General features: G+C 38.9%; 2 protein-coding genes across 11 annotated transcripts in view; both read right to left on the bottom strand.

Moving 5' to 3' along the window:
* The window catches only part of TTC39A (tetratricopeptide repeat domain 39A), a 58803-nt gene extending 49872 nt beyond the window's left edge, over positions 1 to 8931 (bottom strand). For all 6 annotated transcript variants that reach the window (XM_087730741.1, XM_087730739.1, XM_087730737.1 and 3 more), the window contains exon 1: positions 8748 to 8931. In XM_087730741.1, the coding sequence (XP_087586867.1) occupies positions 8748 to 8788 (41 nt within the window). In that variant the 5' untranslated portion in view covers positions 8789 to 8931. The remainder of the gene's footprint in view (positions 1 to 8747) is intronic.
* Positions 8932 to 14269: 5338 nt separating this feature from the next.
* Positions 14270 to 24693, bottom strand: part of EPS15 (epidermal growth factor receptor pathway substrate 15) — a 52488-nt gene continuing 42064 nt past the window's right edge. For 3 of the 5 annotated variants that reach the window (XM_087733263.1, XM_087733267.1, XM_087733262.1), the window contains 5 exons: positions 23229 to 23298; positions 21947 to 22023; positions 21269 to 21431; positions 18043 to 18221; positions 14270 to 16175 (listed from right to left, as the gene is read on the bottom strand). In XM_087733263.1, the coding sequence (XP_087589389.1) occupies positions 16029 to 16175; positions 18043 to 18221; positions 21269 to 21431; positions 21947 to 22023; positions 23229 to 23298 (636 nt within the window). In that variant the 3' untranslated portion in view covers positions 14270 to 16028. The remainder of the gene's footprint in view (positions 16176 to 18042; positions 18222 to 21268; positions 21432 to 21946; positions 22024 to 23228; positions 23299 to 24693) is intronic. The other 2 variants (XM_087733264.1, XM_087733268.1) reach the window with 2 other exon arrangements.

Here is a 24693-nt window from a genome sequence, read left to right as displayed (position 1 = left end):
CCAATACTGAAGATATCAGCTGCTGAAGGAAGACCCAAAAATGATAAACAAGCAAAGGATAATTTCAGGAAGACACTCTGAAGGCATTAACATACCTGATTAAATCTCTTGCTGTTTTTATGACATCCTGTACAGGAAAAGCCTGGGCTGCATTTGGTATAAAAATTATTGTACTAGATCCAAAGGCTGCCCTGCCCTGTTAATGACTCCATTACTTGTTCGTAACAGCACTATGTACCTGGGCCACAGCAAGAGATAAAAGACATTACTATTTTTTTTTGCCAACAGCAATATTGAACAAAATTAATACTCAGAACTAAGCAAAATTAAATTTCTGAATATTAATGAAAAGTAAAGCACTTCCAAAAGTAAAGAATCATGATGTTTTCCATGGTCAAAAGTGGGAGAGAAGCCTTTTTGAGCACGGGAGCTACCGTATTTCTGCATAAATTTTATTTCACTGTGTGCATGATATTGACTGGTTTCTTACTATAAGTTTGCAGCACATATGCTTTATGATTTGTCATTGGGTTTTACGGATTTCATTAATAAAAAGGATCTTGAACCTTGTATTCTGCAAAGTGCTGAACTACTGACTCATTTTACCTCAGTAATTATCAGAACTTTGCAAAACAAGGGAAGTCTAAAGTTTGTGACTTTATAGTAATGCTTTTAATAGTAATTCAAGAGCTCCTTCAGTATTGTGAAACACTGAAAGCAAGTTAAATCAGTCATATCCTAAAATACAGACGCATTTCTCTGCCAAATCTACATTATCTGCATAAGTCAGTTGAGGTAGTGTGCATGGGTAACTTAATTTGGAGGAAGAGAATAAAATACAAAGAGTCAAGCACAATTAAGCTAAACCAGTACTTGATGAGAAACCACCACAGAGAAGACCAAATTCTGGTTACTCAGTAGATGACTCTTCTCTCCATTATCAGGAGACTCTTGGAGGAGGGAGAAGTGGAAGCACACTGTGTTTTCGCAAATATAGACTAGTCCCAAACACGTTAACCAAGTGAGATGCAAGATCAAAGGAAAGCATCTAATGGAAAGACTATATTCCCATTCCAAAGAAATTTCACAGCAAAATCTCTGTAATCATACTAGGGACCTTCTATCTTAGGGGCTTGAACAGCACCAGCGCAACTGGGCTCAGTGATGACTGACACTGCTTTCATCTTATTCAGAAACATCAACAAAGCTACTCTAGTGAATACCAACCTGGGTTCTGGTTTGATTGCTGCTATAGCTCTCCCTATACTGCACAGCTGGCTTCTGCTCCTGCTGTCCCACTGAAACATTTCTTCTGCCACACAACAGAAACTGTTTGGCACCCAGACTTACTACATTGAAGGCAAGGAGAACATAGCTCTTCAGCTGAAGGGTTATAAATTCAGCTTAAAGTTTCCTGTTAAGTAATTTTGAAGTATTTGCTCTTGATTTTATTTTATATTTAACAATTTGGACAATATGGTGTTTTGGCCTCCTTTACTCCCTTTATATCAAGGGCTCTCTGTGTAACATACAGTTTCAATTTTTGCATGATAATGCTAATCTTATGCTATTAAAAGGCAGCACAAACACTCATAGCACTGGTGGAAAGGACTGGGTTGCACCAACACATATTTCTGCAGCTGTTTTAAGCTACCTGCATCAACAGCGCACACGCTTGACAGCACACCTTACTACTACGATGGTGGAAAGCTAACTATGTACACAGGAACAATAATTAGCATTACTTTCTCTCTGTCTTTACAAAAAGATTTAGAGAGGGCTGCTTCTAGCCATGTGGTCAGAAAAAAAAAGTAATAAATTCTTAAACATCTTTATAGCATATGAAATGGAACTGAAAAGAGATTAGTCTCACATGCCCAAAGTAGCTTCATTTTTTCTAAAGAGGAAGGAGTAGTAAAACCATATTGGTCCCTACAAACACTGTGCCACTCGGGCTACCAAAGCTTCATCAGTGCTAACACTTCAAACCATTCACAGATGTGAGGACCACCCCAAAGCACATTTCAAAGGTCAGTGTTTCAGTTCTTAACAATAAAACATCTAAGACACCTCCAGCATATGAACACAACCTGGCCACAACCTGACACACAGGCCACCATGTGTGGTAGGTACTGTCGCTGACACCCGGGTGCCCTTTTCATTGCACATTTTCAAAAACATCACCACTGAATACAGACATTCTTGCCAGGACACCGCTTTCTGTTCTCATAATGCTGGATAATCACAGAGACGTTATGAGATACCAGGATACACCTGGGGTTACTTTCCTTAGCCTTTTCAAGTTTGCCTGGTCATTCCTGAATCGATGACTACTGCTTTTCTAAATAGACCACTGCTTTCAGCAACGCTGCGTTACAAATGTTCTGAGTCTGAGACTGAAAAAATGTCTACATTCAAAGAAAACAAAAAGCACATCGCTTGGGAAGAATTCTTTTCCTCTTTTGCAAACACTTCCAAAACCACATGAGATCAGAAATAATCTTGGATGAACAGCGCTCTCATTACCATGAAAAGGAGAACCAGTAAGCAGTTCTCACAATAATTTGTTACTATTCAGTTTTCAGACAATACAGGAATTTCTTCATAATTCAAAAGCAAGTAAGTTAATGCAAGAAAATGAATTCTACTGTATCTTTTCCTGTTCTATGTGCCAAGCTAGTAATACCTCAGCATTTATCTTTTTGTATTCTTGAACACGTTTCTGGCCTGTGACTAAGACTCCTTGGTGCTGCAGAAATGCCATTACTTCTAACAACAACAAAGCAATTGAAAGGTTTCAATATTCACATTCTCCAAATATTCTGTATAGAGACACAACAGTGATCCAATTCTGGTATTCAGGAGGTCTTAGCATTTCAAGTTGTACATGGAGTATGACAGAGTTTATTTTTGAGGTTAACTCAGCTCTGAAACCACCAAGTTGTTGATGCCTTGGCAATGCCAAAGGTCTTCTGTTAAAGATACTCTAGCTTTCAGCCTTTTTGTTTCAGCGAAAGCTCACAAAACAAAGGGTTGTGGCAAAGCAGTCAAGTGGGCAGAACAAAGTCCAGGGGATCAGTAGACTTGTGTTCTGCCCTTGGTCCTACCACTGTTTAACTTGAACCAAGCAGGATCTAGGTTGCACTACATTCACAGTTCTCATCCTGTATTTGAATGGGCAAACAACGCAATAAATTCATTAAGGTAGGTTTGTTCAGACAAATAAAAAGTATTGGTGCCATTTTTGCAGCTCCCTTTCCGTGTTGTACTGCCATGACTGCTCACAGAGGGCTAAATGCACCATTGTGGGTGATTATTCCCAGTTAGTAGAACTGCTTGCATCAGAGAATGAAGAAAAAAAAAAAAAAGTATATACAATACAGTCTGGCAAATTACAAATTATCAACCCAAGCATCCTGGAACTGAAATAACCTATTGGAATGCACACAGAAAAAATTAGCTCACACAGGGTCAAAATTAAAAGAAAGCAAATATATTCAGCATTAAAGAAATTTACAGGAATGCTGTAATTAGGAGTAAATTTTCATCATAAATCAGTCTGTGTTGATGCTTAGCAAGTTTTAACAGCTTTTCTTTTTCAATTCAAATACTCTACAGTCTTTGTCACTTTGAAGGACAGATGTGATTCATATAAATGCCTTTTTGTGTTTTTAAGAGTCTTAAGGTCTTTAGACAACCTTACAATACCCATTTGCTCTTTCCTCCAAGTCCTCTAACTTCTCACAGCTTTACTGCCTCTGGTCAACCTATACTTCTGACACAGTTATTCTCAATTTTTGAAGGTTTAATCCTGTTCCTGTTAAAACTAATGAGAAACCAACAAGAGCTGCACTAGACCGTTGTCTTGCAATGGTGTTGAGCCCACTTAGGTAACCAGCAAACTAACAAAAAAAGCATTAAGTAAAATACAAGCTCATGTCTGCCACGTTCATGGTAAGAAGCCAGACAAAATCTGGGAGATTTGTTTTTGTAAGGACTGCAAGATCAAGGTAGAGGTCTGTATTATTTCTGAAATAAGAATTCAGTGAGAATTCAGGGAGGGATGTTATGCTATTGTCCCTTTTGGTTGGATTCTCCATTACCTACCAACAATAAAGACTGACTGGTAGGTCACAAAATAGTTCCCTATGCATCCTACTTCAGCGTTTTGTAAAGCCTGGTTTCTACTTTTTTATGCTGACTTACACCTCACTACTTTCAGACTTCAGTGTGGTGACAAACATGGAAGGGATGAAATACACATTTTATCCCAAAAGGCATTTTCCTGCAGTACTTAATCTGAGATGAAATATTTCTTGGTTTGGTATTTGGATTTGTTTGGTTTGGGGTTTTTTTTGCATTAAATCTATGCAAAGCACTTTCAAAATAAATTACTCTGTAATATGTTTTATTGCAACTTAAAAAAAAATAATAATGCTTTTGTTTCAATTCTATTGCTGAACAGTACTTTAGGTTCTCATAAAAAAATATATTGGAATGACACAAAATAACAAACAGGGGATTGCTGCTTTGCCTTTAATCATTGCTTTATGTGAAATTTCAGATTGTGTTTCCCTGAGAGCTTCCAACAAACTGACTTCATATTTCAGAAGTCATCTGCAAAGCATACATCACGGTACCTTGACCAATAACAATGCCACTTTCTCTCCAATTAAAAAAAAGTCAAGCACAGTACTTCAATACGCCTCTATAACTCTCTTGAACCTGCCTATTGAATCAATACTCAAGAACAGAAAAAAAGTACTAGTAGCAAGTTTTCTCGGCACTCAGTATTTCTAAAGCCATTTTGAAGAGTTATTCTTAGGCACAACAGCTTCAAGAAGCAGACAGTTATTATTCTCTCCATTTCAGAGTGCAAAAACAACTAAGCTACTTGAGGATTAAAAATCCAAACAAAAAAAGCTAGGCTCATTTTGAACTCAGAATCGGAGCAGTCTGGGATCTTTATGGCATTTTTTTTCTCTTTCTGACAGGAAACACAGATTGGCCAAAATTAAAAACTTTGATGCAGACATAGTGTGAAGATTTCATCAGCTCAGGATGACAATTTTAGTTAGAGACAAAGAGAAAGAGAGATAAAATTACATGCAAGTTCAGAATCGCATTCTATTTGATTTGCATTCAAGATTCAAGCCATTAAGTATATCTGAATGACCATTCTCACATTCAGACGCTCTTCTGACAGTTGTTTTTTCCACCAAAGATGACCGAAAGTTTTATTATCAAAGTGAAGGCAAAAGCTGAAAATCTGCAAAATAGGAGGTCATTTTCCATCAACCCTACTCAAAAAATGTGGCATTTAGTTTTTAGTTCCAACCAGTCCACTAGACCATCGTGTCCTCCAACTATGAGCCAATAACATCAATCTATTCCCAAAATACATCTGAAACCTAAGAAACCACAAGCTCGGCCTTGCAAAAACATTGTCTAGGAGCTTCATTGGGGTTTTAAAGGAGCATTTTAAGTAAAATGTGAACTACAATAAGGAAATAGTAATATTTTTTCCAAAAATTAGCAAAAATCCTGATATATATGTTTTCAACATTTTGTGGTACAGTAACCGAAACATCTGCAGTACTTTATATCCAGGTGCAATCTCACACTGGAATGCGACAGTTGGTTCCAGTAGATGGAGCTACAGAAAGGCGATGAGGACCCAGCACCAAGTTCTCTAGCGGCTTCAGTAACACAGTCTGACTTTTGGGACAACCTGCCCAATCTAGCAAAATTCAGCGAACTCCTTCCTGCTTCTGAACATTTTTGCAAACATCCTTCTGTACGTTCAATACTTTCTGAAGTGCAACGCAGCCACAATCGTAATCTCTCAGCCTTTGCTGCTATGTATCTGGTTTGCACAGCAAGGTTTTGGTAGCAGCGGGGGCTACAGGGGTGGCTTCTGTGAGATGCTCCTAGAAGCTTCCTCTATGTCCGACAGAGCTAACATCAGCTGGCTCCAAGATGAATCCGCCACTGGCCAAGGCCAAGCCCATCAGCGACGGTGGCAGTTCCTCTGGGATAACATATTTAAGAAGAGTGGGAATAAAAAAAAAGAAAAAAAAAGAAAAACTGCGCAATTGCAGCCGGAAAAAGGAGTGAGAATATGTGAGAGGAATAGCCCTGCAGACACCAAGGCCAGTAAAGAAGGAGGGGGAGGAGGTGCTCCAGGCGCTGGAGCAGATTCCCCTGCAGCCCCTGGTGAAGACCATGGCGAAGCAGGCTGTTCCCCTGCAGCCCATGGAGGTTAACGGTGGAGCAGATACCCACCTGCAGGCTGGGGAGGACCCCACACTGGAGCAGGTGGATGCCCAAAGGAGGCTGTGACCCCACGGGAAGCCCACGCTGGAGCAGGCTCCTGGCAGGACCTGTGGACCCGTGGAGAGAGAAGTCCAGGCTGGAGCAGGTTTGCTGGCAGGACTTGTGACCCCACGGGGGACCCACGCTGGAGCAGTCTGTTCCTGAAGGACTGCAGCCCGGGGAAGGGACCAACACTGGAGCAGTTCGTGAAGAACCACAGCCCATGGGAAGGACTCACGTTGGAGAAGTTCACGGAGGACTGTCTCCCATGGGAGGGACCCCACGCTAGAGCAGGGGAAGAATGTGACGAGTCCTCCCCCTGAGGAGGCAGGAGCGGCAAAGACAATGTGTGACGAACTAAGGGCAACCCCCATTCCCCATCCCCCTGCACGGCTGCAGGGGAGGAGGTAGAGAAATCATTAGTGAAGTAAAGACCAGGAAGAAGGGAGGGGTGGGGGAAGGTGTTTTAAGATTTAGTTTTTATTTTCTCATTACCTTACTCTGATTTGATTGGTAATAAATTAAACTACTTTCACCAAGATGAGTCTGTTTTGCCTGTGACAGTAATTGGTGAATGATCTCTGCCTGCCCTTATCTCAACCCACAAGCTTTTCATTATATTTGCTCTCCCCTGTCCAGCTGAGGAGGAAGGTGATAGAGCAGCTTTGGTGGGCACCTGGCCTCCAGCCAGGGTCAACCCACCACATGCTACTGTTGTCAATGCAAACACAAGCTCTGGAAGTCGTTTAATGATGTCATTTAAAATCATTATTGCAAACATATGGCCCGCCTTCCTACCCTAGAGAGTAAAAAAAAAATAAATTTGTTGTTCCATTAAAGAGTTATTGAGAGAGAACGTGGCAACAGACTTGTATAAGGCTATTACAAATACTAATACAAATGTCATTTTGGATCATTAGCAGGGCTAACAGACTCTGTATTTTTTTAATCGTACAGAACTTTGCTGCTTTAAGTGCCACTAGGCCACCTACCTCCACTCTCTGTAATAACTCTAATGTTAATACAGATGCCACCAAAAAATGAGCGCTATTGTGCAGCGTATATAATCTAAAATTCAGGAAATGTTTTCCATCGTGGTTTCTGCAGACGAATTAAACACGTTTGCTGTTTTCAACTTTAAGATATAGGGAAAGCGTGCAGGCAAAGACAGAGCAAAACGCCACTTCCCACACTTCATGACGAGCCATGAGCAGACCCTTTACTACTCTTCTAAGCAGAGAAATGGTTTGCTGACCCCTCAAAAAACTGGACTCTTAGAAGTTTCTACTCCTGCATAGATTATAGATTATTTCAAAAGTTTTATGTCAAATAGGGAATCCACAAACAGACCTTTAACGCAGCCATGTCTAAAATTTAACATGCCGTCATCACCGAGGAAGAATGTTATTTGCACACTGATTCAGCTTTTGAAGAAACAACTCCCTCACACGCACACAATGGAAGTTTATGTATTTTAGGGGCAGTGGGAGCGCACGCGTGGAAAGGAGAAGGGAAAGTTATCCACCTGCAGCTTGTTCACGAGGGTGAGCAAGAAGGCATTGAGTTACAGAGTAATTAACGTCAATGTTTCACTGTCAAGGTGTGTTACAAGCTGTGCAAACAGGAGCTCAAGGAAAAGGACTTGGGCTTCCACAGACTTCAGAGACATGACACCACTCTTAAACAACACTTTGAAGACCAAAGTTAATTTGCATGTAACTACTGAAGGACTGCAGTACAGGTATGTAATTAGCTTAAACTAATTTGCTTTTCTCCAAGCAAAAAACAAACAAACAAACAAAGCCCCTGAAACTGCAAAAAACAGTTTCTGCCTCTCCAGTCGCTGCGTTCAGGTCGGTAAGCGGACGCCCGGACGGACAGAGTCGTCTGCCCAAAAGTCGTGCGCAGTTCGGTGGCAAAAGCGGACCGAAGGGCGGCCCGGTCCCGGCCGGGGCTGCACCCGCCCGGGGGTCCCGGCCTGCGCCGGGGCTGGACCGGCCCCAAGGCCACAGCGAGGAGCCGAGGCCGGCCGAAGCTACAAAGGCACCGACTCCCCACAGCCAGCCGGGAGTAATTCAGACAGGTAACAAACTCGATTTGCAGGCTTCACACCAAGGCGGGCTGCTTATCCGGGAAACGAGCCGCCCCCACCCCCTCCCCCGGGGCACCGGCGCTTCGTGCGAGCAGACCTTCGGCTGGCACCGGGACGGGTGTTCCCGCCGCCGCCGCCCCCTCTTCCCACCCGGGACGGAGCGTTCCCCAAGCTTCGGGGAGGCGGCGCTGCTGCCAGGGGACACCCCAGCCGGCCGCCCCGCAGGCTGCAGGCGCTGGCTGTGGCGGGAGAGACCCCCGCTGCCCCTCGCGGCCTGAGGTAACGGCTCCGGCGCCCCCTCCACCGGCCGCGCCCCCCCCGCCCCGCCTCAGCCCCGTACCGGGCGTCGCCGCTCCCGCTGTTGGCTGCGCGGGAGTCCATGGAGGCGTCGCGAAGGGGGTCCCCGGCTCCAGAAGCTGTGGGAAGGGAGGCCGGAGCCGAGGGCTGGCAGTGCTGCTGTTCCCCGTCGCCGGCGGCTGCCGCAGCCACCTCGCATGGTGTGAAGCAACTGCGAGCCTCGGCGCATGTTCGGTCAGGGCCGGGCCCGGGCGGAGGGGCCGCCCCCGCAGGTGAGCGGCTGCGGCAGCGCCCGCCCCTCCGCCGGCCCCCGGCAGCCTCCCTCGGGTCGCGATAGTCACGCAGTATTGGGGCAGAGAGCGATAGTCGGATATTTCACTCGGTACCAGTGCAGGACTGGGGGCCTTTGCGGTGTGGGATGAAGGGCTTCAGCCAGCTGTTAAACTGAAGGGAAGGGAGGCCTGCAGTGAGCCCAGGCGGGCCCCAAGAGCAGCTGAGAGGAAACCATGCATTGTTATTATTATTATGTGCTGGAATTAGAGCTATTAATTGCTCTTGAGAAAAAAAACAGGAAGAAAATACAATTCATATTTAGCTGAGCTTTAACGTTGCAAGAGCCTGCTCCCAAGAAAGTGTGTGCCTGGGTGGAGCCCTCTACCCCAAAACAGAATGGTCAGTTAATTGTACAAAAGGAGTAACACCCAACAGTGCTTACATTTCACATTTATCAGCTTATGAACAAATTATTTAAAATAATTCAAAGTACAGACTCAAAAAAAGCTAAACCAGTTGAAATTACTAATAGATATGCAATACTGAAAAACTTTTAGTTTGGCCATTCATCTATCACAATCATACATGCAGCTTGAGGGCTACGGGATAACAGTTCAGAAGAGATTAATAAAAGAAAGGAGTTTGTGGAAGGAAGTGAACAGGGAAAGAAGGCAAAGGTATACACAGCAGAGGGAGTGGCAGGACAAACAGAAGGACTTAGTTGACATAAAGAAACAATGGGCACATTAATGCAAACAGTGGGCGTTTAAGGTTAAAAAAAGAAAGAATTTATTAGCTGAACACCGACAATGTGGTTCGTGATGTGTAGAAGGAGAGGTAGGCGGCAGGCCTGCCTCACGCGCCGGTGCACGGGGTGCAGCTGTTTTGAGAGAGAAGCTAAGACAACTGAAGAGAGTACAGGTGATCCATTTCAACGTGACTCTTCTGTCTGACAACAGGCAAAAATTCATTATTGTCTTAGCTAAATCAAATATTTAGAGCAATGAAGGATGTTGTAAGGAGTGGTGACAAGCACCTTTCGCAGAGCTATTTTGGTACAGATGCAAAACCACATTTTTCAGCAAAAAAATACCCATTAAATACATTTAGTTTTTTAAATTGTGAAGCTCATACATTCTAGCTCACAGCTTTCATAATGAAGAGAGACTTCCCATGTAGTTCTGCGCTTTAGATACAGCCCATTTTCAATAGCCAGTCACATTTAACCTAAAGAACATTTTTATTACTAACCACTCCAGAATATACTCTAAATTGCTTTTTACAACTTTTAGGAATTCTATGTTGTAGGGACAAAGTTGAAAAAGCTAAAACAGAAGGACAAATTTTCATGGTTAGCTTAACTGCTGTTTGACTTAGTTATTCTCCTGAGCATATTATTGTATGTTCATGAACAGAACAGTTGTGCTTTTAATATCTGACAGTAAAATAAATTAAATATTTTAAGATAAACTGATAGCATATTAAGGAAAATTAGAAAATTAAATCTATGACTAACATTCAACTAGTACTTTTACATACAGTTTTCCAGATTCTGGGTCACTGGTTAGAACCTCAACTGAGTTATTTATTCAGTAAAAGTTATTACTGGATGTGTGCCCAAAATGGGATTCATACTCCAAACTCCTCAGAACTGTTTAGAACTCAAAGACCCTACTCTATATTACAGAAGAGCATTTAAGAATAAGGAGGTATTAGAGCTTCAGATTCGTATTTAAAAAAAAAAAAGTACAAGAAGGATTTTTACCTAAAAATCCATTAAACCTTTCAAAATTAGTTTTTTTCTGTATAAGTGACCATACCTGTTCATGTAACATCTCAAGAGAGACTGCATTCTGTGAAAAACAAGACTTTTTGGCTTTGAATATAAGAAGTTCAATGCTATGTAGTCTCAACAGAATAAATATTGAATCTGTCCACACAGGCAAATCAGTATGACTAAGTGGATCAGGATGATCTTTCATTGACTCGGGCACTGTCAGATACAAACCCAAGAATGCTGACAGTTTGCAGATGGTGTTACGAGGATCTCTTGCTGGACAATGCCAGCTAGGACAGACCTCTGAAGTCAGAGGTAAGAATTTCACTTTGTATTATCAGCAAACTAAATCCTCAAGCAAATATCTTGTTCAAAGCAGCACTTCTGTCAAATTCTTAGCCTACTTCCAGTTATTTGTATAGTCCTGGAGTGCAACTGGCTGCTCATACTAACATCTCTCCTACCTATAGGATACACACAAGTAAAATGGGATAAAACTCCTTTTACTCTGCACAAGATTGTCTTTATAAATTACAGCAGTTACATAATATGCTATCAGATCCATTGTCATTTAGAAAACAGGAAACAGATTAGCATTAAGAAGTGGTTTGTCCAAAATCATTTAATAAATCAGCAAGAGATAACTAGAAACAACATTCTGACCTCTTGAATACACTTCCAAACAATGCAGCATTTTTCCCTTCTATCAGCTAGCTACCTGATAACCTGCTTTAAAAACTAATGCTTTTTGTTTTCAGTTTAAAATCTAAGGTCCTAGCAGCTCTAGATCTCTTGATTTTAGCACAACAGGAATTCTTAAGTATTCTGAGGAAGGAATGGCAATGCAGCTGGTATTATTTATGTATTTTTTTGTTATTCATGTTTCTTTAAACATATTGTGGATGAAAATGACTTCTGTTTCAGGATATTACTGACCTACACTTGACGGCTTGTCACCTGACATATTAAAAGTTCCTTCTCATCTTTTCTGGGATAACAGACACAGGCCAAAATTTTCTGTGAAGCTTCCCACAATAACCTGAAACAAGGGATTCTCCTACTCATCTATCAGTCTATAAGCACAAGAGGAAAATATTTTTACTTTCTTTTTTCCCCTCCCTCGCTTTTTTTCCACATAAGAAATTCCTTAACATTATGCTGTCTTCCCTCCCTGCACGGGTACTGAGTTAGTTCTGCAATGACTGCAGACAGTAGCTTTCTTGATTTTAGCCTCAGAGCTCCCTGGAAACACAAGCTTTCTAGCTGTTTTGGTAGCACGGGAGTTTGACTGGTACTATGAATAGCTGAGATAGCATTAGGGTGGAAAGATGTGAAGACTTTGGTTGTTGCATGAAGGCTTAGGTGCTACAAGCTTGGGAAGTCTGTCCCTCCCCAGCTAGTAGTTGTACCCTTAGCCACTGCTTCGGAGACTTGTTTTGCTTCCCCCACCTCTCCTGCCTTTAAATTTTAATACCTACACCTTGCTGCCAACAAGGAAGACAACACACAAGTTATTCTGCAGAGAGTTCAAGAGTTCAATAACACTCATATAGGTAACTAAAGCTCCACTCTACCTACCAAAAGGGTAAGTTTCAAACTTGCATCAAGAAAGATCTTCAATTTGGGAAAATTACTGTCTACGTCCAGTACGAACTCTTGAACTACTTGCTTTTAATTTGACATTGTCTTGTGCTTTATAATTGCACAACGCAAACAAATCCTCTTCCCTCTCATGATTAAAAAAAGGGATGCATCCGAAAGCCAACCTTCATGTTCACTCTAATTAACAATGGAATTAAATTCAAAGTATTCACTGACATGACAGGGAATTCCATAAAGAGAAGACTTATGACATTAGTTGCCAATGTTTTGAGTAGATACGTTACTTTTCCAATTTTACCCTTTTATGAATTAAACCTCTAGGCTCTATATTATCTAAAAATATTATCATGTAAAATAACCGTTCTGTCAGTATTGCAAAAACATGATGTTGCACATCCATGCACACAATCACTTTGAAGATTCAGGCTAAAGCATGACTAAAACATTCCAATACTAAAGTTATAATTTTGCTAAATATTCAAATTCAAACCAGTTATTTTAAATTTAAGTAGCTAAATGAAACTGTTGAGAAGTTAGTGGGGAAACAACAGTAGGCAACATGGTTCTGACAGCTGGATGCTACTTCTGTGAAGAGATGACTGACATACAGCAGCTACGTCAGGTGGCAAAGAATGGCAAGGAAGTCCACATGAACCAAAGAAACTGGTAAGTCCAATACTGAGGTCTAACACAACAGGTTTTAAGTATTAAGCAGAAGGGTTAGTATTCTCTGTCACATCGAGTCTCCTGGCTTAAAGTCCACTGTGCTGAAGCAGACAACTTTCTAGAGAACTCCACTTAAAGTCAACCCGGTACGTCAGTTCCTTCATTAAGCACCTTTATTGCCATTTTATTCCTTGTCAATACTTCACAGTGATACAACAGGCTTAACATTAATCCCCAGTACATTCTTCCAATACAGTTCCTAGTTAAGTTGCTTCAGATGACTTGCATTGGAAAGGTAACTGTCAAGTCACCAATTCATCTGCTAGACATTAGATAATCTCGTCAGTCTTTTGAGTGCAATGGTATTCTGTGAATGCAATAGACACTTTTACATGACAGAACTTCATAGTATAGGAAGCTGGAGAAAGACAGTGAAAAGAGGATACCAAATTATTCAAGACGATTAGCAACCATCTTCAGTTTCATGATAAAGAGTTAAATGAACTGCACACAATTCGGAGGAGAGAGGGTTGAAAGCAGCACAATCAGAGGCAAAGTGCACCCAAGATGGAAACTTGACAGGGGACTTAAAAGGAAAAAAGAAATGTACAGCCTGCAGAAGGTTTCGAATAGCCTCAAGAATGTGTGTGAGCCTGACAAAACTAATGAAGATAGTATGTTGCCTAATCAACTGATGTCTCATTAAAAGAAAACAGGCAAAGATATTTGGGTCCACTTAGATATTAAAACCTAGCACTACTGTAACAAAAGCATCAAAGACACATGTAAATGGTTGCTGCAACTCCTAAACCTCTGACCAAGCAGTCTATGCCTTGACATAAAGGAGACATTATGCTGACAGACATATTTAGAAGGATCATATATGCTGGGTCAAACTAAAGATCTCTGAAGCCCTGTATGTTGACAGCAGCCAGTAGAGGATGCTTCCAGATCTTCACAGATAAATCTTAAGTATCTAAACATTTGGGCTCTGCAGCCCTTTTGCAGGCAAAAATCCTTGGACAAGAGTAACCTGAGTTTTCTTTGAAGTTGCCACAACTCCTAATGAAGGAAGTGACAGCTGGGATTAGCGTGCACTTCAGCTAACCTTAAGATTCAGGCAACGTTTTTCTCTGAAAATTAACCCGCTCCCATCAGAGTAAAATCAGAACACTTTATATTGTTTACATTACATTTACATGTTGTTTTATAGCTCACAGCACCCTTTTGAAAAAATAGGCCAACAGTTCACACTTATGTACTTAAACTTTATTTCTTCATAATTACAGGCTATGGTTAGAATTTTTAAACAAAAGGGAAGTCTATAAATAGATGCTAATCCCAGTTGAAGAAGTTTTTTTAAAAAAAAACGTTAAAACTTCATAAAGTAATGCCATTTAGCTCACAGCAGTGGTTTGTTGGTAGTCTGAGTAAAAGTACTATAGTCAGAGTCAGTAACATGAAATGTAACATCAAATGACTCAAAACTTTAAATTCCGTAAAGGAAAGCAGGAATATATATATATAATATATACATATAATATTGTGTTGGTCCACTGAGTATACATTTTTAACAAAAGATAAGAAACTATGTAATCCAGTTAAGCATATGATTTGCAAGATTAGTGTACACTCATTACAAAGATGTATAGATAAGTTATAACTATTTAATACTTGCAAAAATTTTAAGTTACTTTTTTTGAGCAGGTGTTTAAATGCTCATTTCCCAGTGCAAAAGAAAAACCATCCCAGTCAGGTTACCCATTTTTCCTGAAAAATTGAAAACTACCCTCAAAATCGTGCAACAGCAGCATTGATCGGTAATGGGAAGAGCTTAAATATACTGAAGCATGGCTGAGTTCTCCCCCTTTTGCCCCCAGTGCTGTGTGTTGAAACACTTCAATTTCCTCCACAGAAATACCACAGGTTAAAAGTGCAAGAAAAAAACCCAATCTCTTGATGTTTATGCTGCTGCCATCCAGTTTTCTTAGATAGGACAAAAGATTATTATTTTTGGAATTATTTTAATGAAATTGATTCTCCAGAATAGAGTTCTTTCAAAATGAACAATAAGTTATTTTCATTAAGTTATTTTCATTAACATTCTATCAATCCTATTCTGACTCAGTGACCACAAAGAAATAATTCAGTTTAAGGTGCAACTATCAGTTGGCATTCAATAAATTACATATACAGAAAACAACTGTGGTTTAAAAAAAAAAAAAAAATCAGACTACCTGTTTTTTCTTTCTATTTTCAATCCTATTTCAAATTGAACTTATAACTTGCCAGTTCAGCTGCACATTTCACAGGCAAAAGTGGCTCAAACAGCAGTGGGGTCTCATAATTTGACAGTCATCTTGGCCAACAGCAAATGCACATGGATCTTCAACTTAATTGCTTTATAAAACAGAGTAACAAGTCTGCCTTAAAACCTATGACCATGCAAGAAAAGCCTTAAAGGTTTCAGAAAGACACACTCTTTCTGACTTAGACTCCATGAAGATTGTTATTTCAAATCCAAATGTAGAATCTTCTATGAAGAGAAAAATCTATATGCATACACGTAAAATAAAGCACTCCACAACTCTGGCATTACTAAAATCTCTTTAGTAGGATAAAAGATTTCAAATGACTAACTGCTTGATGGGAGACAGTCAGCCATGACAGAATAATTGCTATATTCACTTTATGCTCAATTACCAACTGCTGACAGATTACAGTCAAACTACAATCTCACTATCTGCATTTTAAACCGATTTGCTTACAGCTGGGAAAAGTACTTTGTTCTCCTGAAAACTTGAGAGAAATTGAATGCTAAACTTAAGTTATTCAAACAATAACCAAAAGGATTTAATTTAGCAGAAACATTCACACCACTTTCAGAAATTTAAAACCTTTCATAGTTTCTTGTATATATGTATTTTCTGATTAACATTTAAATAGGTTAGATATTCAGGAAAAGGGACAAAACAGTTGACATAAGACAAAATCTTATTCTAAACTTCATGCTTCTGATATTTCAGATTTACTGAGTGCAATAGCCAGTTCCAAGTCTTCTTGCTCTTGCTGTTTTAGTCTTGCCAATCTTTCTTTCTCTTCTCTCTCACTTTCCCTCTTAGCCCATTCAATCATGTCTTCCTCAGTAGAATACTGCATTTTTAAAAGACAAAATAAACCAGATTAATAATACAATGATAACTAATACCGTCCAAGTACTTGGTTTAAGGGACAATTACAGTTTTGCAAAATATTTTATATATTCTAGCCTTCAAATATTACTTGCTTTTAAATACACTATTACGATTAGCTTAGTCTAAGGTTTAACTATTAAGAACTGCATCCAACTGATGTATTTTTATGAAATATGCCATGTTTCGAAATTCAGTATTGAGTTTCAAAAAAGTTACTGAGCAGAAAGTGCTATAATTTAAATTCAAACTATTTTGGATAAAAACAACTCTCTAAGAAAAATTTTTAATAAATCAGGAGAACATTTTGCAAAAAACACATCCCTATCCGCACTGTGGGACATCCCGATTTCCACTACTTTCATTCGGGATGATTTTTACAGGTGACAGTGACTACAAAAATTAGCTGTAGAATGACTGTTTTTAATTGTGCAGATGAAAAATACTTCTGCCAAGAAGCAGCAAAATAATAAGGTAACTGTACAGTTAGAAGCCTAGTAGTAATACAGAGAAAAGTCAGTGTGATATAAGAGAAAAAAAAAAAAAAAAAAAACAAACGAACAGATTCTTTCCATGTATATTGATGTGAACAGAATGTGAACGAAATTTCTGTGGTACAATGATTATAAATCAGAGACAGTTAAGGGTATTATCTTAAATGAAATACAAAAGATTATGCTAAAGTTTGTTTCTAGTCAGCATGCAGAAAAGCTAAGAGGTAGGTGAAGCCCGTGTCTTCATGAATGTCCCAATGTTAAGTCTGAAAGGGTTATCATAATATACTCCAGCTAGTTTCTGCTTTGAGCTTGAGTTTTCTCCATAGTTCACTTAGTATTTTCAGTAATTGCAGCTGGAAAAGAATACTTTTTCTTCATAAAGATAATGAACATTTTTGCTTTCTCCTCCACATTTCACATTCTCTCCTCCAAACTGGCTTCTCAGTCCCTCTAACTAATAACAGTGATCAATAACAGCAACTCAGAAATTATCATGCTACAAGACACATCAACCAGTGCAAGTCAATTTTGGGAGCCTGCCAATCCTCAGTTTACTTCAATCAAGCACATAGTTTATTAGGCCTGAAAATAAAAAAGCAGTATGATCAAGATACTGTAAATGCAAATTGCATTTAACAGGTATCAAGCTTGAGAGTGAGATGATGCCTTTCAAAACTCCTATTTGCAAAAGCTCAAAAGAAAAAAGGAATATATATAGGCATGCACAAACCTTTAGATTTGCTTCTACTGCTTGGACACCACGAGTTCTATGAAATGGATTCTGGTTATAAAGAGACTCTTACTACCTATTACTTCATTGTATGCAAGTCTAGAATTTACTAGCCATTCAAAACTCACCAAATTATATTTCATTAACATACACCGTTATGAGGCTGTTTATTAATATTTCAGTACATTGAAATTATGACCAAACAGTCCAGTGACAGCTAGATTAAAATCACACCTTTTGTTTTTAATTGGATAGTTAACAGTGTGCTTGTTATAGATAAATAAATCTGCGGCATGCTCTGATAAAATGGGTAATCCCTAGAACATAGATATTTTAAAAGTACTGTTTTCTAAAAGCTAGGAGGCCTCCATGAAAAAACTCATAAAAAGCAATGCAATTTAAACATTAACTACAATATTTTGCAGTATTTTATTTTAGGACAGCCTCAGCTGTAAACTAAATGTAAATACTGTTTTAACTGGAAGCGATATCCCTTTTCTACATGGGATATGTTTTAATATTTTCAATTAGACTGAAGACTTCAGTGTGAACAATTCAAAGCTGTCATTATACTGAAACAAATGTAAAAAGTGTTTACTCACAGTACTGAAGTTTGCAAAATTGTTGGGGTCAGCCTCTTTACTGATGCTGGTGGGAGCAAATGGATCACAGAATAGATCTGCTTCTTGTTCTTTGGGAATGTCTGGGGTGGGGAAAGGCTGAAATGGATCGCTCGGTTTAAAGGAATCTGAAGAGTCTATTTGATTGATAGGTCTTTTCCCTTAGATTAAAATGAATTTAAAATGAATTTAAGATAGCAGGTAATAACATGCCAAAAATAGTAAAAAAACCCAACAAATTCAAAAGCTACTTGGAATGCAATCTCTTCTAGTAAACTAGTGGAGTTGCAATGACTTCAGAGGAAGGGCTGCCAATTTAAAAAAAATGAGGGCATGGTCCATAGTTTTCCTTAAAGGGTAACTAGGTAAAAAGGAACACATGTATGTTAATGATTCAAGAACACAGTTACGTACTAATTAACTATTTTGGGAAGAGAATTTCTAACAGTTTTGAGCCCCTGTTCTATCAGCACACTATTTTTTTCTTCTGCTTATCAACCATCCATGATCATTCCAACAAGGCTCTTTTATTATTTGTTTGGATCAAATTGACACAACTTCATTCAGAGACCAGAAATATATTTGTAAGTCTTCAAAACACCATGTCTTCTCACTATGCTAACACCTGGAATTTCTGTAGTTTTTAAACTAACAGAATGAAGGAGTATGATAACAAACAATCACAGGCTTAACTATTTTGTTAATCCTTGCCTAAGTAGCTGCAGATATAACAGAATCGGCCACAAGCCCACACTTATCTTGTTCTTTTTTTCAGCTTAACCCCAGTCAGCTTTCAACACCTTTAAGGATATTAACCCAAATACTTCCAAGAATAGTTGAGCTGAATTTCATCCCACCATTCTCTCCATATGTTACTGCTTACAGAAAAGGTTTCATTACAGTTTCTTGAATTCAGCTAGCGGGTTCTGCAAGTGGTTTGACACTTAGAATCGTCATATTTTAAAACTTGCTTCTATTGCCATTTTGAACTGCAGAATCGAACAAAAGTGCTTATTATTTTGCACATCACTGTTGCAAGTTACTCTAAAAATTCTTTTATAGACCAAAAGAGATTCTAATTCAGCAATGATTTAGAGAATAGCCCCCGGGAATATATGATTTATTTAGACACTTCGCAGACAACCTTGCCATGATAGCTCTCACTCACTGATAATGTTCTATTACTGGCAAATGACACATGTCTATTTCTTGAATAATGTGGGAGAAGCATAGAATCATAGAATCATTTAGGTTGGAAAAGACCTTTAAGATCATCAAGTCCAACTGTTAACCTAGCACTGCCAAGTCCACCACTAAACCATGTCCCTAAGCACCACATCTACCTGTCTTTTAAGTAGCTCCAGGGATGGGGACTCAAGCACTTCCCTGGGCAGCCTGTTCCCATGCCTGACTACCCTGTCGGTGAAGAAGTTTTTCCTAGTATCCAGCCTAAGCCTCCTCTGGCACAACTTGAGGCCGTTTCCTCTCGTCCTATCGTTTGTTACTTGGGAGAAGAGACCGACTCCCACTTCACTACAGCCTCCTTTCAGGTAGCTGTAGAGAGCGATAAGGTCTCCCCTCAGCCTCCTCTTCTCCAGGCTAAACAAGCCCAGTTCCCCCAGCCGCTTCTCATAAGACTTGTGCTCTAGACCCTTCACCAGCTTCGTTGCCCTTCTTTGGAGCAGCTTCAAATGACACCTAGGGAATTTTCTTTCTACATGGGAAGGATTAATAAGAATATGAAGTATACCATCTCCAAATCTGCCCAAAAAAAAACATTAAATGAGAGTGTTTATCAGTATCTAGAAAGGCAACGGATTTCAGAGGCAAGCAAACAGCCCTTCTGCACACTTTCCAGTAGCGTGATGAATTAAGAGAAAGATTTTGGGGCATTTCTTTGAAAAAGCATCCCTGGTTTTGAATCAGACCAAGGGATTAATTGAAAACAAATACACTTAGGTGTATCTCCATTTTTTATTTCCATTAGCAAAATAATTTATTGGGAATGGTTATCAAGATAACCGCAGTAGCATTTTTAATATGTGCAAATCAAAACAGGCTACTTTTTTCTAGTCATCTATTAGTAAGGATGCTGTTGTTCTGCCACTAGAACCTTGCATTCTAAAAGTGGATCTGTATACCACGTCATAGCCAATCCCATACAATGAACTCAGAAATCCTTTTTTTTTTTTTTTTTAAATAAGGACCACCGTAAGAGGAAACACTATCAAACATTCAAATTATCATCACTTGTCATGTCAGCTGTTTTAATGTTATTTACAATGAAACTGATGACTTGCAAGGCATGAGCATGACCCAGATCTCACATCAACATTAGAAATTAAACAGTCGAGTTTAAACTTCAGTATTAATAATCCTACATTTACTGTGTTCCCCTTTTTTTGAGGAAAAAGATGAATACATGTTTAAGTTTCATGCTACACATTTTCCAAAACACCTTAAGATTCAACCATATAGTGAAAAAATGATGCAGTAGTTTTTAAAGAAAATGAAACAGAAGAAGGAATAGTAATGTATTTTCCAATCTACGCAAAAAAAAAATTTGAGAGTGAGGAGTCTGTTGTAATGTGGGCTTGTTGCAACCACAAGAAGGTGCTGTTATCTTTGATAATCATGGCCTTTTCTGGAAAGCGGGGTGGTTTGTGTCAGGGGGTAGACCAGAGGACTCAGCTATCACTGAACAGAAAACAACACAGGAAACTTGGGTTTATTAGTATTACATTGGCTCGGTTTACTGCTACAGACCTCTGGCAAGACCACCTGGAAAAAGTGAACCTGAAAACCTGAGACAGTCATGTAACCCTATTTAATTCATTTTGCATTAAAACCAGAGGTTTTGCAATAGATAAAACACACTGAATTCTCACTTTAAGCATGATTTAATGCAAGATTCACGATGCATCACATCAGTAACCATTTAATTTGCAGCCATGCTATGTTGTTGCAGATACTTGTATTAACTATTTTTTCCTGTTTTCTAAATCCTTTCTCTCTTCACAAAACAAACTGTGATCCCAAGCACCATGCAAAATTTAACTCTGAGGAAACCACCAACAGATCAGGAACAGACTTGTTTCACATCTTGCTCATTCATTCTAAATTCAGACACTTCACCATTCCCTCATAATTATTGTCCCACTGCCAATATTGAAGCAGCTAATTGTTAACGTCTCAGTAAAGCTCTTACCAGGTGGTGGTGGACACGGCCTTGTGGGAGTTCCTGTTTTAGGGGGCAATGCAGGGGGAACATCCTCATTTTTAGCTGGTGGTTCCTCAAATAAGTTTTTAGTTATGATCACGTTGTTGACAGAACCTGATGTGGAAGAGCTAAAGGGATCCTCATTGTTGGCCTTCAACAAAGAAAACAGCAACATACACATTTTCAGTGCAATTCTACTAATACTTTCCCTTCTTTTCAATAATGCAATATTTATTTAGAACTGGAAGTTTGGACTGAGACAAAAAGAAAATACTTTTGTTTGGTTTTAAACATATCATCCACATACTCCAGGAGATTGAAGATAAAGAAAAATCAGGAATGTTAGTCTGTACAGCAGTATAAAGTTGAGTGCAGTTATATATGCAATAGTAATACTTCTGCTGTTAAACTCAGTGAATTTAAAAAAATAATTATAATATCACTTCAAACATAGAGAAAATACTTATAAAGCTGCAAAGACTACCTTGCATTCTTCACAATAGAATTGCAGAACAATTTATAATAAAGACCTCTTTTTCAAGAAAGTCAGCCATTATAAATTTTTAGTAGTGGCAAAGCTAATGAAACTATTGGTAGAAAGACTAAGCTATGTCTTGTCACTGCAGTTTCATGCATTTTCTATGAGTAGCAGTAACTTCATATTACCTTTGACAGCATGCTAAAGTCAGCAAAGCCACCTCCAAAGGATTCATTTCCAAACAGAGAGGCAAAGGGGTCTGTAGCTAAATACAAATCACGCAAACAGAATGAGATTAAAAGTTAAATATGAAAGAGATTGAAAAAGATACCAGAACAAAAAAGCAACTGTTACATATTTTGCAGCATAGACTAATTCAAGTGAAACATTTTATGAGGTGGGCACTTTAAGTTATTAAGTAGCTTTTACAAAAACTGCCAACTACTGATTAAGAATAATAATTCTCCTGAATAGGGAGTAATTCAAAAGAAGTATTGGTATTCTGGTTTCCTAGATTAAAAAAAATTGAATTTCACTGAAAGTATCAAATAACCATACTACTGGATGTCCTCCTGAGACACATGTATGTATGCACACAGAGGTATTTTTTGTGTGCATACACACATAAATATACATACACAGACATATACAGATATATATAAGAACATGAACAAGAGCTCACTTCTGACTGTAGGCCCACTTGTGGAATAAAGTATCTAAACCTCACATAATCTTAATTCAACAGTACCCGTTCATTCTTATGTGCCTCAAAATATGGAAAAACTGCTATTCTACTGTAAAGCAAGAAGGGCACTGTCTTTACCAACACTTACTTCTGCACCTCCAGAAAATGGCGGTTTTTTCCTACAAATAAACTGAACAGGTTTGCAATACGAAATCACACATGGATTCATGTTCTGGATTACCACTTGTCAGTGCAACTTAGCAAAATAGTGGATTAGAGTCTTCCCTAAAACATCTTTAGCCCTCAAATGAGGGAGTGTCATAGCAAAATGAAAGGAGCAAGCTTTAACAGTAAAAATTCTTGATGAAGTAGTTATTCCATCCCACGTCTCCTCTCGTAGTACAAAGCTATCTTGTATGTTACTTAGAAAGTAACACGAAATGTCTAAAAACAACCCTAATGGGCAGCAGTACAAACCATTCAAATAGTCCAAACACTTAGATCAGGATATTTCACCAGTAAGGTGAGGCAGGTAAGGCAGAGGAACATTTTTGCAGAATCATTCTTCAGTGATATGCACTAAAGACAATGAGACAGTTTTGTTTTATAAAAATACCCCCCTGCAAACGTGCACTTTACGTCATACTTCGTAAGAAAATTCAGAAAATGTAGGAAAAACCCTAAAATGCTCCATCAGAAATTCAGTTGAAAGACTGGAAACAAAAATAAGCAAAAGCACATAAAAATAAAACCCAAGAAGTCTGATGTGTATAATCTACTTTTACCTAGATCATTTGATGTAGTAACAGTTGTTCCACCAGGAGCAAAAGGGTCATTCTTCTTTGATATCTCTGTCTAAAATAAAAAAAAAAAAATCCTTTGGAGGGGAATTTGTTTTTCAGCTTAAAAGATTCCTCAGTCTAAGAATACAACCATGATTTATTTCAGTTTAGAAGTTTTAAGATAAAGTATTTTGGATATAGTTTTTATCAGCATCAGTAAACAAGTCTGTTAACAGAAAATCCTCCTCAGAACAGTGATTAATACTTTCAAAGGATGGAAAAAAGGTACAATATGTGCAACATACTTGGTAACCACTAACACAAAATTTAAGAATATCTAACACTCATTTTGATCTCAGATTTCTACAACCAAAGCCATCTTCATGAAAATATAACTACAAGATATCAACACCACAAAGGTGTGGTAAAGCATTTAGGACGAATGCATAACTTAAATTCAGTTCAGAAATACAGATCTCACAAGAATCAACTGCTAATCTCACACCACAGCTCTGGCCCTTTTTTAATTCCCCCCCCCCCCCCCCCCCTTCTGTACTTCTCTTATTAGCAGACTGTAATATGACCAAGAATTCATTATATTAGAATATTAAGACTTGGCAAAGGATAGTGTGCTGATTAAGTACTGAAGATTGTAGAAAACTTAATTTTTAAAGTTGGAGGTGTAGGCTGTGGCGTGTACCACACCTTGAGATCTGCGTAATGTGCACACCATGTGGAAGGACACCACCACCACTGTCAGGTGCGGTGATTTCTCACTATCTTGGCTGTTGTGGGTTTGCCTCAGGCACACTCTACAGCCACTTAATTTCCTAATCCTAATCCACACACCTTTAATTTTTATATATGTATACACATATTTTATACACAAACAAAATTGGAAGTGAAGCATGAACAGAAGCAGCACTGAGAAGGAAAGCAGATGGCAAAAGGATGGAGACAAAATTTCAGCTTCGTAGATTAAGTGTTTGTCTATCAGCCCTAAGTATTACCTCATCTTCATCAAGCTCTATCCTACATCAGAGGAAGTTTCATGCCCAACTCTACCTTCTTATAGGTTCAAGATTAATCAATAACTGCTCAGTTATAATGTGAACAGCTAAAAGTTACACCTAAGTACACTTGAAAGAGGTACATTCAGTAAAAATCTCCACATTATGAGAAGGCTTCAATGACTCTCATTAAAAAAAAACACAACAAAACCCAAACAACATACACCTATAGAACAACTTGACTTTTCAGAGGGGAAACCCCATACCACATCAAATTTCAGATAAGATACAGAACATATTCATTGATCCTATAAGCTTAGGAGGCAAAAATCAAGTGTCTCAACATAACTTGGTAAGATTAATCTTGGGTTTCTTTCAACATTTATTAAGTTCCACCAGCTACCAATAGAGCTTAGTTCATTATTCTCAAATGTTCTTATCTGTGGAGCAGTGAAGCT

This window comes from Nipponia nippon, unplaced genomic scaffold (genome assembly GCF_047370975.1).
Source record: "Nipponia nippon isolate SJK-2023a ecotype South Korea unplaced genomic scaffold, ASM4737097v1 scaffold_5, whole genome shotgun sequence".
NCBI classification, from domain to species: Eukaryota; Metazoa; Chordata; class Aves; order Pelecaniformes; family Threskiornithidae; genus Nipponia; species Nipponia nippon.
Note: the sequence above shows the minus strand (reverse complement) of the source record. Positions and strands in the feature narration are given on the sequence as shown.